A 16,970-nucleotide genomic window follows, 5' to 3' on the forward strand; every position below is an offset into this window, starting at 1 on the left:
TTTCAGACAAATATTGCAATTATGATTTGATTTTGATGTTTTCTTTGGCCAATACCAGTCTTTAGAAATTGTTGCACCTGGTGGACAATAATATATGACGTCAATTTTATTTGTTTATTTAAGTTTAATTATAATAGTTATAAGTATTTGAATAATAACAAATGAGACACAACCTTGCTTAACTTAAACATTTGTTGAACAACAATTTTTATGTAATTGTAAGAAATTGAAAGTACAATTTTGATCCCAACATGCATCCATTTTTTTTTTGAATCAAATCAAACAACAATCAAAAGCACAATTATGATAAAAGTTCTGACTGTGTTTGATGAATAAAGTTACAATGAAACATACAATGGAAATAGGACATAGGAAAAACAGTGAAATAGGTTGGTTGATCACTTGTTGTTCGTGAACACTGTGAATTTCTAAAGCTATTGAAAACAAACAAAGACATGTTAGTTGACATGTTGACATCAAAAAGAGTATAAAGACGATGAGTTATTCTGTCTCCTTTGTATTTTCAGGGTTGGTCGTTTAGACGCCAGCAGTCGCCAGGATATCGTCCTCAGTGGCCACTTCATCAAGGACGAGCACTGCACCTTTACCAGTTCTGATGATCCAACAGGAGAAAGTGAGGAATCCTTGGCTTCTAACTGTTCAATCAGTTTAATATTAACAGACAGGAAGAAAAACCTCACGTTCTTTTCCCTGTTCCTAAGCAGCTGTTGTCCTGGAGCCTTGTGAAGGAGCTGAGACTTACGTCAACGGAAAGAGAGTGACTGAGCCCACTGTCCTCAGATCAGGTCAGTATTAGTATTTACATTACTATTGCTGCCTTCATTAACTTGTTCAGGGCATTGGAAGTGTGTACTTGGTTGTTCAAATGGTAAAGTTGTGAAAACATCACTGACGGCAAAGGCAATAGCAGCTAATGTGCAGTCACAGGTGATGCATGTAAAATATGTGCGACAGTGACCTTTATTATGTTAATCAATCACTGAAATCCCAATTGCATGAGTGTGGTTGCTAGATTCTGTTTAAATACAGAAATGAAATGCTGCATTTTTTTCCCCTGCTGCTAATGCACAAACATATTGATATACATAACTGCATCTTTGTTCAATTTTAGCATGTTAGCAGCAGACAGAGGTGTAAAGGATAAGAGTGTCTTACCTTAGAGCAGCAGTGGAGAACTATCACACGAGGGGAGACAACAACGTCACAACAACAAAGCGTAAAAAACGTTATACAAGTTAAATATCCACTGACACATGGGAAACACAGTGGAACACATAGTTTGCATGTTCTCTCCGTGTGCTCGTGGGTTTTCTTTAGTTTCCAAAAACATGCAGAGGTTGATTTTAAATTGACCGTAGCTGTGAATGTGGGAGTGAGTGGTTGTTCGTCTCTACGTCAGCTGGGATTGGCTCCAGCGGCTCCTCATGTAGAGGATAAATGGTAGATAATGGATAACAATATCCACTGTTATCCATTATCTACTATTTATCCTCCCAGTTTCTCTGTCCAGGACAAAAGATTCCACGCAGACATGTCTGGTCAGCATCCTTCTCTGTTTCTGCAACTCCACTGCAGACACCTGTTTTTCTTCTTCTCTGATCGAGACGTTTTAAAAAGGGTGGAGACTTTTAAAGTCCAGTATCATTCAATATTTCCAACACTCGGCAGCTCTCTGCTCTCTGCTCACTCTGCTGACATCCTGTGTGTTGAAGTGCAACAGACCAAAATATCAAATCGAAACATAGAGATTGCAGCCCATAAAAAAATTTATTCATGAAAAAGTATTTTAGCATTCAGGCATTATTTCAATGTAACATGTTTCCTCAATTTGTGAAACGTGAGCTGTTAGAAATGCTCCACTTACACTGACATGAGGAAATTACATCTCATCTCAGACCGTACAAAGACACGATACATCAATATGTTTGATATGCCTGCAGGAAATCGCATCATCCTGGGGAAGAGCCATGTGTTCCGGTTCAACCACCCCGTGCAGGCTCGGGCTGAGCGGGAGAGGACACCCTGTGCCGAGACGCCTGCTGAGCCTGTGGACTGGGCCTTTGCCCAGAGGGAGCTGCTGGATAAGCAGGGCATTGACATGAAACAGGAAATGGAGCAGAGGTATCGCAAAGAGGGGAAAGGAGAGCAATGTTACTGTAGGGGGAAGTCATAATCGCTGCCACATTACACCGGCCTACAGCACACTGTGCAGTTCACAACAGCAATTTTTCTGTCTGTGACTCTAAGAGCGAGAATGGAAAATGAACCAAACCCGAGCTGAACACATCAGCCAGGCTATTACCTGGGTTTGCACTGCTTTAAATGAACCAAATAGCTCATCATCATCATTATCAGGCCAGCCCATGTGACCAAACCTGAATATAAGTCAGGTATCCACTCTGTAGGACACGTGGGGTGTTTTGTGTTTTTCTGCAGCCTCTTTGGTTGATGTGTGTTTGTGTCTGCAGGCTGCAGGAGCTGGAGGATCAGTATCGCAAAGAAAGGGAGGAGGCCAACAACCTGCTGGAACAGCAAAGACTGGTACAGTAAAGAAACAGCATCACCACATGCTGAGTGTACTCTAGTAGCTTTAATCAGAAAATCTGTTAGGAATTTGTAGTTATCTGTAAAAAATAGCTAAAAATCAAATTCAATTGTATTTTATTACATTGGTTTTCACTTGTTTTCACATGTTTCAAAACTACAAAAGCTTTCTAAATGATACCTTCCCTCCCTTAATTAAAAATAAATAAATAAATGCTTAATATGATCAAAAAGGCTTTATGCTTAACTCAGAAAACCCCGAAACACTGTGATTTTATGTGTTTTTACACAAATCTTAATTGTTCAGGATTATGAGAGCAAGCTGGAAGCTCTTCAGAAGCAAGTGGACCGTTATTACCCAGAAGCTACAGAGGAAGAGGAGGAGCTAGAAGAAGAAGGTAGTGCATACTCAACTGTAAACTTTTTTTACCGAATTGTTGCACTTATTTCACTTGACCCGGCCCCTCCTGACCAGACGAGAAGTTCACTGGCCCCCAGCTCATTTGAGTTTGAGGCCCCTGCCCTAAATGATGACCTTTTGCCCCACAGTGCAATGGACAGAGAGGGAGCGGGAGCTCGCTGTGTGGAGCTTTCGCAAGTGGAGGTGCTACCAGTTCACCTCACTGCGTGACCTGTTGTGGGGAAACGCCATCTTCCTCAAAGAGGCCAACGCCATCAGTGTGGAACTCAAGAAGAAGGTCCAGCATGCCTCAGTGATTTGATACTCTGATGGCATAATACAGATGTGTGACTGTGCTGTGTGTGTGTGTGTGTGTGTGTGTGTGTCTGCAGGTCCAGTTCCAGTTTGTGCTGCTGACAGATACTCTCTACTCGCCTCTGCCTCCCGACCTGCTGCCCCCAGAAGAAACTAAAGAGAGAGAAAAGAGACAATTCCCACGCACCATTGTGGCTGTGGAGGTGCAGGATCAGAAGAATGGAGCCACCCACTACTGGACATTAGAAAAACTAAGGTAAAATACAAAATCAATAAAAGGTAGCAAAACAGGCAACAGTGTAGGTATATACAGGCAAGTGTATTAGCGGCACGTAATAATTAGACTGCATAGTGTAATAAAACCAGGACTCCTTCACTTACCCCTCCCTTTCTCAAAAGAACTAAGGTGGCCCACATACCAGGAATCCTCTCCACTCTTTGTCTTTGCTGCACATTCTCTGGCTGGTTAGGTTTGTCCTTGGTGACTGCTATAGAAACATAGTGGCCCAAGATGACGACCTCAGTAAAGAAAAGTTCTTGCCTAAAATACATAAAAGGCTTTTACACATCTTGTTTTCGACCCACTTAATCAGATCAGTGCCAAACTTGAAAGGGGGTCATTCTTGGCCTTTAGGCTTCTCTCCTACTAACTTTCAAGAACGTCTGGGAAGTCATTTTGTAGAGCTGCAACTAACGATTATTTTCATAATGGATTCATCTGTTCATTCATTGATTCATCGTTTGGTCCATAAAATATGATAATGATAATGATAATGATCGGTGTTCGTCAAACCTGGAAATGATGACGTTCTCAAATGTCTTGTTTTTAATGATTTCTTTGTTATCCAGAGCAAAGAAATGAAGAAAATATTCACATATAAGAAGCATACATTATATGACACATAAAAAATATTAAAGAAAGGTCTATTTAGTTTTGTAGGTTACATTTTAGTGTATTGGTTACAATACCAAAAAAATTCATTGGAATAATGATCTTTGTCCTGATCTTTGCAGGCAGAGGCTGGATCTCATGAGAGAGATGTACGATCGTGCAGCTGATGTGCCCAACACCACCAGCACCACCATCACCACCACCACCACCACGGAGGAGTCTGAAAATGTGATGACTGGAGGCGACCCCTTTTATGACCGCTTTCCCTGGTTCCGTCTGGTCGGCAGGTAAATGCTGGACACCATTTCTCTCTTGAGTGAATAAACAGGGCAGGGAGTGAGGAGGAGGAGGAGGAGGAGGAGGAGGAGGAGGAGGAGGAGGGCAGCGAGTAAACAGACGCCCGGTGTTTGTCCTACTTGACCTTTCAGGATAATGCGAGGCTGTTTGTTGTAACTGCCACCTATTGTGCATGTGCTCAAGCCAAGGACCCTAACAATGGAGACACTAGCATTGAGCAGTCAACAGCCCACTTCATTACTACATATACTGACGTCTGGTGCAGCACTGTCATCACATCTCACCATTTTAACCAACAAGACAGACAAAGGCATCAGTCATTTATCAGCCGATTAAAAAGGTTAAAAAGGAAATTGAATAATTTCATGTAGAATGTGTTCTCTATATTATATATATATATATATATATATATATATATATATATATATACATATGTATAAATTCTCTGTAAGAGTTTGTGAAGTGAAACAAGGTTCTGCTTTACATCTCTGTCTTTCTCTGTCACTGTGAATCTACTGTATCTCTACTGGACGTAGACGATGCAGCTTTAACCCACAGGATGGACTGACAATGAGTGATTGTTGGTTCCAGGAGCACGTTTTTTTGGGACGACGGTGGACATGGTTTCTTCAGTTCATTGACTGCCGTTACTGTCTTTATTTCTTTGGCACACATCCTCATAACCTCTCTGCCAAGAAATCTCCCTCCCTCCCTCCCTCCCTCTCTCTCTCTCTCTCTCTCTCTCTCTCTCTCTCTATCACAGATGGGTCCTACACCTAGTCGAAAGCTGCTGTTACATAATATTCAGCAAAAACGTCATGCAAGTCTTTGATGTTATTTAGCTCCTGTGAGTCAAACAAAAACAAAACAAGGCAGCAGTATTATGCTCATTCATAATATCTGTTCAAAATAAATGAGGATTAACACTGGCTATCTAATAAAATGTGATAGTCCACAGATATTATGTTTTCTGAGACAAAGTTGGCCTCATTAACATTTAACCTGAGCAGCAGTGTGACTGTTTTTTAATAATGATTTAAGAATAAATGAACTTCAATAGCTTCTCACAGTCAACCTGCAACAGAATTCCTGTTGACAGTGTTGAAGTCAAGTCACTAAACCTTTCTTCTTCCTATAATGAAGAGGTGTAATGCTGCCCTCTACAGTCCAAAGCTCTTAATCACAGTTTGAAGTTGTCCTTCATTCCTCCCTCTCATTGTAGGTCAACACAGTTGATAGTTCTTCAACGTTGCGTCTCCAGAGTTTTTCACCCAAGTGCTTTCTGGCCTCCTCAGTCTCCCCACCACAGTGTGAAGCTCTCCCTCACTCCCATCCTCGCTCCAACACCTCGAGACTCCTCCAGAGTTCAGTCTCAGTTTAAATCAGCAGCGTGTAAAAGCCAAGCTGAATCATGAGTCGTAATGAAGAAAAAAAACTTCTCCACACATGTACATGGCTGGAATACTGCTTTCCTTACTTGAATGTATGTACTTATAGATCTGTATACATAGATAATTCTATGCAGACAGAAAAAACCCTGAATCGCAGATTTCGAGTTTATATAATTTGGAAGAAAATATAACAATCTATGTCAACATTAGTTATGTCTGGATGAATGAAGACTCTCAAGGTCCATCACATCCTAAAGCTGAGACAGGATGGCGCCTCCTTAAACTAAACATCACCTATTTTTGAATCTAAAACCGTGCACTCCATGTCCATGTCTTGTAAATCAGGGCTTGAGTTCTTCCCGACTGTAGTATCCACGGTCATTCATTGGGCTCATGCTCAGACACACCTAGGTTTCCACTTGGCTGTTTCCACTCTCTGACTCCACTAAAACATCCAGACAGGATGAAGGGTTTCTCCACAGTGGGCCACTCCACACTGTGCTCCACCACCACTCTTGTCTGAACAAGTGTGTGCTTTCTCTCTCTAACTGTACTAACCTAGTTCCCATGTCTCTGGCTGCACCAGAAACCCCATTTTCAACACATGCATGAGCGAGCGCATGAGTGACCCCACCCCGTCCCCGACTCTCTCCAACTCTGAGATTACTGAGCTGGCTGACTCGCAGCAGGAGGGTCGAGGGGAGAAGGAGGAGTTGGAGGAGTTGGAGGACCTGGATGATGATATCTTTTTGGACGACCCGTGCTTGGAGCTCGGGGGAGAGGAGGAGGATGATGATGATGATGATGATGGTGATGATGATGATGATGATGATGATGAGGGAGAGCTCTGCCGAGGCTCCAGCGAAGGCCAGGATCCCTTTTACGACCGCTCACCATTATTCAGTGTAGTGGGAAGGTTGGTGAGGTTTCAGGGGAGCATGCTGGTGGAGGAAACTAGCTCTTTCACGCTGAGACAGAGAGGGTCTGTTCGCCTCAATATCCACATCAGCACAGATGTAAAACACAACACAGACACCGTATGTCCTCACTCGTTTACATGAATACAGAAAACCTAATCAGCAACACACATACAGTAACTGTCTGTAAGATCTAGTGTCCAGGTTAAAGATTAGGCTTTTTGGTTGAATTAATTAATATATTTTCCCTTCTTCTGTAGCTTTAACACAAACATGGAGATTCAGTGGTGATTCAAAGTCTAATGATAATAACTCTCCACTTCACTTTCTGTTCCCTGTTGCAAATATCTGCGACACAGTCAAACTTCTATCTATAATTATTACGATCTACTGTATAACTATTTCTAACACTGGAGTAGACATTTCTGCGCTTCAAGGTTTATTTTTGCTTCTTGTTTCTAAGCATATTTAAGCTTTCTATTCTATTTTAAAGCTGTTGTAGGCAGAATTGCCAGAAAATGAGTTGTTTTTCATGAAGTCTCGTCCTTAAGTGATTAAATACTAACATTGTGGGATCATGGCTTTGTGTCCTGAGACCCTCATACAGAAGCAGATGAGCATGGACAGACACACATTCTTCATACACGACAGACCATCAGAAGAAAATCCCTCCACCTCTGGAACACTTGCTATTGAGATGTATTTTATTTATAGACTTTATATAAAATGGATATAGTTGTACAGTAAAGTGAAAGCCTGGAGATTCTTGATTTGACCTATGACCTGTCAGTTTTGGAATCTAGGTTCAAAGACGTCGATAGACACCTATTAGATGATACCAGCTGTCAATCACACTGGTGTCCACTCAGATGTGCTGTGCTTTGTCATCTATTTTAGTCTAAATGGGAACATCTTTTTTTTTTTTTTTTAAATTGTGTTCTCTTGAAGAGCCAAATAGCTGGAAAATGTTTACTGAAATTATACTTTACTTATTTACCCAAAGGAGTTCTATTTACAACCACCTGAGTCTCCCCCTGGTGGCTGACTGCTACTTTCATTCTACGTCCTAGGATTCACGCCAGAACACTGTGTCCACTTTTATGTACAGTCTATGGTTTTATTGCGTTAACTGTCCAAATCCCTTTAAGAATCATTGTCTTTTGACGTTGCAGCATAGATAGCTGCTGAAATAGCAACGTGTTCTAACAGCTGCTTCGTAGAACCTGTCCTGTGATTGGTCGAAGTCTCTTATCAGGGGCCAAATTTCTCCAAGGCTATAAAATCTTTAGTCCAGATTATTCTTACATCACTTAATTTAAAATATGCTGAAAGGTTTGGAATTATTGATCGGTAATGTCAAAAATATTGCCTACCAGAGCTTTAAATCAGTTGCTTGGTTTTGTTTGTTTTGTTTTCATTTAATGCTTTCTTCTTCTTTTTTTTGAACACACAAACCAAAAATGCTTCTGACTCATATTACATTTCCACTTGAACAGCTGCTTCCAGTCAGCCAGTGTGGGTCACCACCACATACCACCTGTGTACATGAAAAGTCAAGCACTGTTGATGCTCAACGGCTGCTTGAGTTCTATGTGTCTCACTTGCAGCTCCTTTGCTCAAAGTAGTCAGCGTTCACCAGCCAGAGCACTGACATGTCTTATGGAGTACACTGACGTCCAGGGCGAGATGTTCTCAGCATGCTGTGAAACCTGGATGAGCGTGAAAGAGACTGAAAATGATTCACATGAAAAGCGAAAAAGAAAACGCTAAAGTGAAGTTTAAGGAAGACTCAGAATCTCATGATGAAAGAGCTGGTTTCTGCTGCAGCTGTCTCTTTTAGGCATGCCAGAGCACAAGTCTTTTTATTTCGTCAATTCTAACTTGACTACGTCTGATGATGAACTAGTGCCCCGATTATTATACTTTTTTCTTTTTTTTTTTTTTTTTGCACAAATTAGCACTTTGCAAGGTGCTCTTTGATTTCTGGTGTCATCCATTGGTTTTTCAAGCTGTTGGCAGTTCTGTTTTTTAATTCAAGCTGAGCCATGTTCCGTATGACTATTTATGTTCCATTTGCTTTTGATTCATTTGAGTCTGGAGGTTGAAAGCATTTTTGTTCACCTTTTTTTGTCCTGAGCATGCCTTCTTTGCACCTCACCAATCTTGTCATATGCCGCTCCTTTTTTACGCTCCACCCTTAAATGTCTACCCCTACTGGCTTGTGGGAAGTGTGATCTTTGACTGCAAGATCACGCACTGTAGCTTAAAAACCACAGACTGAACGAAGGAGGAGAAACATTTGTAACTCTGTTCCTCTGACATCTATATTCTCACCTCAAAATTTCTTCTTTCTAGATTTAAATCATACCTAATCAGTGGCCTCTATTGTTATAATTTGGCTCTGTACATTTGATGCACATGCTAGGGCAGTAGGATATAATCATTAAAGATTAAGACCGATCATTTCAGGTTGATATTGACCTGTTTGAAGTCACTGATTTTAAAGTTGACTGCATACATGCTCCTTAGCCTCACCAGGCTTCCATTAGTCTACTGCAAAAGTGAAGGAATCCTGCATGCGACCCAAATACAATTACATCGCTCTAGATGCTGAGGTTATGCCCCTATAAGAAGCGATAGTAAAGGGCAGCCATGGCCATCGCAAGAGCAGTCCCAGCTTCTGTTTGGTTGCTTTGCAGCTCTGTGTTCTGTTGTCCAGTCCAGTGACATTTATCAAGTGTAACACATCTCCTCGGTTTGTTTTCTTTCTAATCCGTCATTGTTTCTCTCTCTCTCTCTCTCTGCTGCTTATCCAGGGCTTTTGTTTATCTCAGTAACCTACTGTACCCGGTTCCCCTCGTCCACCGCGTGGCCATCGTCAGCGAGAAGGGAGAAGTGAAGGGCTTCCTTCGCGTGGCGGTGCAGGCCATATCAGGTAAGGCTCGAATCCTCGTTGTTGAGACAAAGGAGACATGAAGGGACTGAAAGAACAGGCTGTGTGTGACTTCCTGCGGGAGTCAAGTGAAGGTGCTTTGTGTTTCCCTCCAGCGGATGAGGAAGCTCCCGACTACGGCTCGGGAGTGCGGCAGTCTGGCACTGCCAAGATCTCATTCGAGGATCAACAATATGAAAAGGTAGAGAAAACCACCCACATTCACATTCACATGAAATGAAAACTGAAGCATATTAGTCTGACTGAAATGTGCCGTAGTTCCCACCTCTGTCTTATAACCTGGAAATAATAAGAGAAGTCGGTACACAGAAGAATAAGAATACTGTGACAAAAACATAGTGAAATCCAGGCCAGAAAATCTGTTGGACTGATGAGAAGACCCATTTTATCCTCTGTCATCCTAAAGAATTGAATATTTTAAAGTTCATGGATAGTAGAACTTTAAAACCTGCGATGGTGCTCAACATACAGCTAAGCTGGAAACTGCCTAATACTAAAAGTATGAAGTGAAAGGAGGCATATTGCTACCTAGAGTAGCGGAGGAAGACACTTCATTACGGGTTTGTGCACGTATTTGTACTAACCAGTGTGTTTTAATACTTGCTTTTGCAGTTCCAGTCTGAATCCTGCTCCGTGGGACTGTCCCGGACAGGGATTTCCCAGGAGGAGCTTCGTATAGTGGAGGGTGAGGGTCAGAGTGCAGAAATGGGACCCTCAGCTGATGAGGTCAACAACAACACATGTGCGGGTAATTGTATTTTATGAGTGAATGGAGGTACATTTTTGTTTGTTTCAGTGTGTGTGTGTGTGTGTGTGTGTGTGTGTGTTTGGCTGATGAAAAGAAACGGGTGACTCTCAAATAGGGATGACCTCATTCCATTTTGCGTATCCAATACCATTATGTCAGGTTTGTTCTTTCCTCTTTTATCTTAAAAGATAAGTAGATGATAGGGCACTTTCAACATTCATAGATCTCACTTTACAACAATACATTCAGTGTTTTTTTGGATCATATCGCATTTACACTTTTCTCTCGCCAATAGCCAATCGAGTGAATCTGACCAACATAGGACCAAAACTGATAACTGAGAGCTCTAGACGTCTCGTGACTCAGTCCACTGTGCACTGTAAATCCAAGGAGATTGACTGATATGTCGCGAAACCTAATAGACTGAATATGTCTGATCCTTATAATTCCCTCGGTGTGCTTTTTACGAGTGTGGAAACAGCCGGAGAGGAAATGTTTCCATTTTTCCACCTGCAGTATCCTGATAGCTTCAACTTCCCAATTAACTTCCATTCATCTTACTTCAGAGAGTCACTAAATGTTTACAAGACCTGGCTTTTGTTTCACATTATATACGTGTGTAAAGGTGCCAGAGGACCTTGGTTGTGTGACGTCAGCTACCGGAGCTCTATTGGCTCATTTCTAATTCTCAACCCACATTAGCCCAAAGCTGTGTCCTAAACTGAGTGTAACTTGCATTTTTTTGCAGCTGGTGACGAGCCGGAGAATCCGCTGAAGCCCGTTGAGGACGGCCAGCTCGATGCTGTGGAGCATCTCAGGATTGGTGATGTCTTCACCTTCAGGGTCACCGTCCTGCAGGCGTCAAGCATCTCTGCGGAATACGCTGACATCTTCTGTCAGTTCAAGTATGCATTCGACAACCGTGCTTTCATAATTACTCTCCTGATTTTGAGCAGTCACCACATTTGTCTTTGACAGTTTCACTTTGTTATGTAAATTGTTTCCTTTCACCGCGTTGGTTTCAGTTTCATCCACCGACATGATGAGGCTTTCTCGACAGAACCGCTAAAAAACACCGGGCGTGGGCCGCCTCTCGGCTTCTACCATGTGCAGAATGTAAGAAGCGTCCACACAGATCCTGCTCCATGGTGTTTTATTGCTGGTTTGAAAACTTCATGTACTTAAACATCACTGTTTTTTTGTGGTTTTTTTTTACAGATTGCTGTTGAAGTCACTAAATCCTTTGTTGACTACATCAAGACTCAGCCAATCGTGTTTGAGGTGTTTGGACACTACCAGAAACAGCCTTTCCTTCCTCTCTGTAAAGATGTCATCAGGTACTAAAATAGACATTAAGAATTTCACTGTTTCCTGAATCAAATAACCTTTGTGTAGTCAAGTTGTTGTTGTTTACTGTTTAAATGATATTTTGTTCTGCTTATTATTTCCACAACCAGTCCACTCCGTCCCTGCAGAAGACAGTTTCCCAGAGTGATGCCTCTGTCCAAACCAGGTACAAACACTTCAAGCTGCAGAACTTTGCGTTTGTTAAATTGATGCATGTCACATGGTCTTTGTACTGGTCTGTCTGCAAGTCATGTCATCTTAGCTTCATGTTGTTGGGTGTGAGCAGTGGACTCTGACGACTCACCAGAGCGGGAGAAATCACTGGACCTCATCCGATACCTGGTCCCAGATGTGTTCAATGGGGCGCTGGTGGACTCGCTGTCGGGCCACGCCCTGTCTGCCGCCGGCATGGCTGCATCCTTCCTACTGGAAGCGAATGAGCGAGCTCAGTTGACAGCTCCACCCACCTCTATCTGTTCAGTTATTAAAGCTCAGAAGCCGGGTTGGTGACTGATGTCGAATCCAAGAGAATCCTGCAACTGAAAACCTTTTTATAACACATGTCGCACAATGAAATATGTGTGACTAATGCCAATAACCTAGTATTTTCTAAATCAAGGGATCTGGGTGAGAATTAGGCTTCTGCTCCAGCCTTGAACAAATGGCATGGGCATGTATTATAAGTGAGAACCTGCATACCAGGATCCATGTTGCATTGTGCTTGTACTCATGCAGTGTTGATGTCATCGACCTGCAGAAGCAACATTGGGCTGAATGAGCGATGCATGGTAGCGCTAGTGCTTTAAAAATGACATGACCTGATATAAAAAGGGACATTTCTTGTGTCAGGATTCAGTTGGATTGGCTCTTTGGTCTGTAGACTGTGTGGTTACTGTTGACCTGCGTGGTGGATTCTCCCTGCAGTTCCCTCTTTAACCTCCTCTCCAAATCTGCCTCTCTACTAGAGTGGTAATCAATAGTATTTAGGATATTATATTGTAAATCTCTATACTACACACACTTATAAATACATACTTATAATACAACGACTAAATGAATATCACAAAATGAAAATTAGGTAAATTAAATGAGATGCTCACATACATGCAGAAATATACAAACACAGTTTATAACTTTCTTTTAATACTTTCAAAATGATCCTGTTCTTCTTCTTTTTGAGCTTGGGCTCACTTCTGGGTTGCTTGTGATTGTTTTTCTCATGTATTCGTGTATAAAGCAACATTATGAGCAGCAGCACCCTCTGCAGGCACAGGCGGTGATTTATTCTGTTGAGCTCAGAATCTGGGCTGCAAGGTTTCAAAAACATCATGAAAAAAACTCCATGTGGAATTTCAGAGCGTTCCTCGCTGAATGTTGGATTACATGATTGTTGCAGATTAACTCACCGACTCCTTCTTAGTTTTCCTTTTCACTCACAGAAGCGTCATAGAGCAAGAATGGGCATTCAGAGTGGGGTTGGAGTGTGGAAGTCTCGTCAGTGCAGCATCACAATCACGTTGTTGCTGTTATTGAAATGTTTGCATCGTGTTGCTTTAAATCTGAATATATGAGAAATACATTTGACAAAATAATGATGATCAAGACTCCAAAGCAGATCATTTTAAAGGAGAATGCTGTTCTTCACACACATCAATCCTAGTTATATATTCAAGATAGTGTCATTTGGATGACCTAGTAAAGGTTTACAGATACAAAGATAACAAGGATGTTTCTAAGGAAATGTAGCAGTATTCTCCTTTAAGAGAGGAGCACACTTGCTCATAAATCTGCAGAAGGACAGGACTTCCAGGCCTGAGGGTTTCCTGTCATTCCCTGCATCAGTGATTTCCATTTTTCTACCCCGTCTCTTTCCTTGGTAGGACTAGAGCCATTCTCAGCTCTCCTTTCATAGCTGCTAGTCTGCTCTCTGTTTACCTTCATCCTTTCTAAACTTTTCATTTTCCTCCTTTGTCTTCACAGTACCTGCCACCAAGCTGACAGCCATGACTCGCCCGCAGGCAGGACCCTGCCACTCCAAATATGACCTCATGGTGTTCTTCGAGATCTGTGAGCTGGAGGCCACTGGAGAGTGAGTGTCTCTCTGTCAGTCTGTCTGTCTGTCCGTCTGTCTGTCCTCACAGAGCCTCTGTCACTGCAGTTCATTTTGACTCAGCAGATTAAAGTAATCACTGCTTGATTATTACTTTTTCATCTAAAATGCATCACAAAATGCAGATTGTAGAGACACACCATGATCGTAAAAGTACATTAGAGTGAAGTCACATTTGTCATTATATAGCTTTACATGTCATGTGACAGCTTGAATTTATGCAAGCGCTTTTCCTGCCAACAAAATATAATGCAGTGGATTAAAATCCATGGATATCGAGCAACAGATCACAGAATTTGACAGACTGAATATACCTGACCCTGATGATGCCCCCATGAGATGCTCTTCACATCTTCAGCTCTCTGATAAACGTTCCCTTACACATATAAAAATAAAGCATGTAAAATAAGCAATATGTTTAAATGAACTAGCATTGTATTCTGTACCTGATATGAAATGATTATTACAGATAATCATTATAAGCAGAATCCGTTGCTGGTGTCTTTCCCTCGTTCTAGCCCATGATCATCAGTGTAATCTTAGTTCCGTCTTACACTGGAAAACTGACATGATGTTTGTTTTCATCTGCATCTTTGCAGCTACATCCCTGCTGTGGTGGATCACAGAGGAGGAATGCCCTGCCACGGCACATTCCTGCTGCACCAGGTTTGTTATTGTGAGCTAACGTACTGTGTTCAGTTGTTTTTCATGAACGTACTGAATGTACGTATGTTGTCACTTCTGCAGGGCCTTCAGAGGAGAATCGCGGTCACTATTGTCCACGAATCAGCAGGTGACATGGACTGGAGGGACGTCCGTGAGCTTGTTGTGGGTGAGTTTGGATTCCAGGGTTTTCTTCACAAACACTTGCACATGTGAATGAATTTCTGTTTCTGAGGCATGTCTGTTCTCCCAGGACGTCTCCGCAACACTCCTGAATCTGATGAGACCATCATTGATCCCAATATTCTCTCCCTCAACATCTTGTCTGCCGGTTATGTCCGGCCACTGCAAGACGACAGGTACGTCATGGCGAAGCTGTTTGGCGGAGATGCTTTGCAGCTGCGCTATCTTTGCAAATACAAGTCTGCTGACCCAGTGCATCTTTTGTCTGAGGACTTGCTGCAGCAGGAACGTGACGCGGACAAATGCATGGCATCAGTCAGAATTAAAGCATGGCAGAAGATACTGTTGCAAATCCCAGCGAGTTATTTTGTGCTTTTATCTTAATATTTTATCTGCATGCTCTAACTCCTCTAGGGTCTATCTAGAGTGACCACGGACAAAATTCCCAATGATGTAATTAAACATAACCTTTTGAAATCTGGATCTGCAGCATAAGTAGTCATGAATGAAGTCGTTCATGCTGGCTATGCGACCCTCCTCAGTGCTAATCTGTGCTCTTGTTGTTAAACTGTCATCATGTTACATCTCATCGTATGAGTCACTTCACCTGCACTCTCATCCCTCACTCATGATTAGAGTTCACCACAAAACTCGCCTGTGAATTCACTTAAAGGGCCTTTATTTCTTTACCAAGCACCTTCATTTTACTGTATCTCACCACTCTCTAAACAAACCATATTCCAAAGACTGTATTCCAAGTAAGAACTATAAATGCATGTCTTTCCAACGTTACTTCTACGTAGTGTAGACACAGTAACACCTTTATTTTGGACTTGGTGTGACGCCACACACTGGACATCAAACATGTCATCACATTATTGAAACCATTGATTCTACATGTTATTATTTCCATTGACCTTTGGATATTTAAAAATCACCAACTGTATATAGCAGAGTTTATTTAAAGCATGTATTGACCTTTGTAATGTCTAATTTGAAGCCCTGAAAAATGCTTTGTCTGAGTGTGTAGACTAAAAAAAGAAAACAATGTGCAGACATAGTGATAAACAAAAATAAAATAGAACCAATCAACTAGTTATTGTTAATGTAGTGTGTTTTATTAGGAATAATAAGGATAGTTTCCACAGCGTGCCACTGGAGGGCAGTGTGTCTCTATAATGGCTTTTGGTTAAGCTTGGAGGTCAAATGTTTATACATTTATTTAGTGTCACACTGACTATGAACTTGTTATTGGTGAGTTTTTTTTAAATATGATCACCACTGGAACTGCTCAGTAGTCCAATGTAGTACAAAATGTTGTTTCGACAGACATCAGATTTTCTGTTTGTGTATTTTAGCTGTAATTAAATCACCAAAGTTAAAGACATAAAGTCTGTAAACTGAAAGAACTTCTCTTTAACCGTTGACCTCTGTTTTTGGCTCACTAGTCAATCACCTGCATGCTCTGGTTTTTCAGCTCTCAGCACAAAACTAAAAAAATATTCTCTTCCTCCCCCAAAATCCTAAAAATGAGAGGTTAGAGGCCTTTGATCCCGTATGGCTTCTGCTTGGTCTCGCTAATACTAACACCAAGGTATAAATGGATGCTAATGTTTTTCTCCCTGCAGTCCACTAACAGAATGTTGTTTTGTTTTGCTTTTGCAGACAGTTTCTTGATTCGGACATGCCTAGGTATATCATTTTGCCTCTTCTCGTGCTCTTACGTCACAAAAACTCCTCATCTTTCTAACTTCCCACTAAAACCTGTCATCTCAAAGTTCGCCTCCAGTGATTTTGTTTCCTATTCTCCTTCTCTACCATGACTGTCAGCTTTTCATCTACGTCTCCTTGTTGTCACCCTCTCACGAGAAGTGAGGGAAGTGTCCCTGCATGTCTCCTTGGTTGTGTTGCTGCGCTGGGTTTGTGTTTGAGCTGTTATCAGGCTGCGGTTTACGACAGACAGGGTCTGCATGGCTCGCTGTGCTTCATGTGGACTGTCTTTGGCTGTGTCTCTGCTGGAGGTGTCGTGGGGCCAGTATCACACTCTGTAATGGGAACATTATTAAAGGTCCAGTGTGTAAAGGTTAAGAGGGTTTATGTTTGTAAAACACAACATTTTATTCCTTTATATAACTACTTTATAGGCAAAGGCCTTGCTCAACAGAGGCTGCTATCTAAATTTCCACAAC

The 16,970-nt window shown here is 41.7% G+C and overlaps 1 protein-coding gene across 17 annotated transcripts in view; it reads left to right on the plus strand.

The window, feature by feature from the left end:
* The window catches only part of kif1aa (kinesin family member 1Aa), a 48,111-nt gene that overhangs the window by 20,071 nt on the left and 11,070 nt on the right, over window positions 1-16,970 (plus strand). For 5 of the 17 annotated variants that reach the window (XM_058637690.1, XM_058637692.1, XM_058637697.1 and 2 more), the window contains 21 exons: window positions 528-634; window positions 726-806; window positions 1,962-2,142; window positions 2,490-2,562; window positions 2,873-2,963; window positions 3,115-3,263; window positions 3,358-3,536; window positions 4,295-4,459; window positions 6,447-6,776; window positions 9,594-9,712; window positions 9,826-9,911; window positions 10,343-10,478; window positions 11,227-11,383; window positions 11,504-11,594; window positions 11,697-11,815; window positions 11,936-11,991; window positions 13,806-13,914; window positions 14,535-14,601; window positions 14,683-14,767; window positions 14,852-14,957; window positions 16,447-16,473. In XM_058637690.1, coding sequence (XP_058493673.1) covers window positions 528-634; window positions 726-806; window positions 1,962-2,142; window positions 2,490-2,562; window positions 2,873-2,963; window positions 3,115-3,263; window positions 3,358-3,536; window positions 4,295-4,459; window positions 6,447-6,776; window positions 9,594-9,712; window positions 9,826-9,911; window positions 10,343-10,478; window positions 11,227-11,383; window positions 11,504-11,594; window positions 11,697-11,815; window positions 11,936-11,991; window positions 13,806-13,914; window positions 14,535-14,601; window positions 14,683-14,767; window positions 14,852-14,957; window positions 16,447-16,473 — 2,514 coding nt within the window. The remainder of the gene's footprint in view (window positions 1-527; window positions 635-725; window positions 807-1,961; window positions 2,143-2,489; window positions 2,563-2,872; window positions 2,964-3,114; window positions 3,264-3,357; window positions 3,537-4,294; window positions 4,460-6,446; window positions 6,777-9,593; window positions 9,713-9,825; window positions 9,912-10,342; window positions 10,479-11,226; window positions 11,384-11,503; window positions 11,595-11,696; window positions 11,816-11,935; window positions 11,992-13,805; window positions 13,915-14,534; window positions 14,602-14,682; window positions 14,768-14,851; window positions 14,958-16,446; window positions 16,474-16,970) is intronic. The other 12 variants (XM_058637700.1, XM_058637701.1, XM_058637705.1 and 9 more) reach the window with 5 other exon arrangements.

This window comes from Solea solea, chromosome 9, assembly GCF_958295425.1.
Source record: "Solea solea chromosome 9, fSolSol10.1, whole genome shotgun sequence".
NCBI lineage: Eukaryota > Metazoa > Chordata > Actinopteri > Pleuronectiformes > Soleidae > Solea > Solea solea.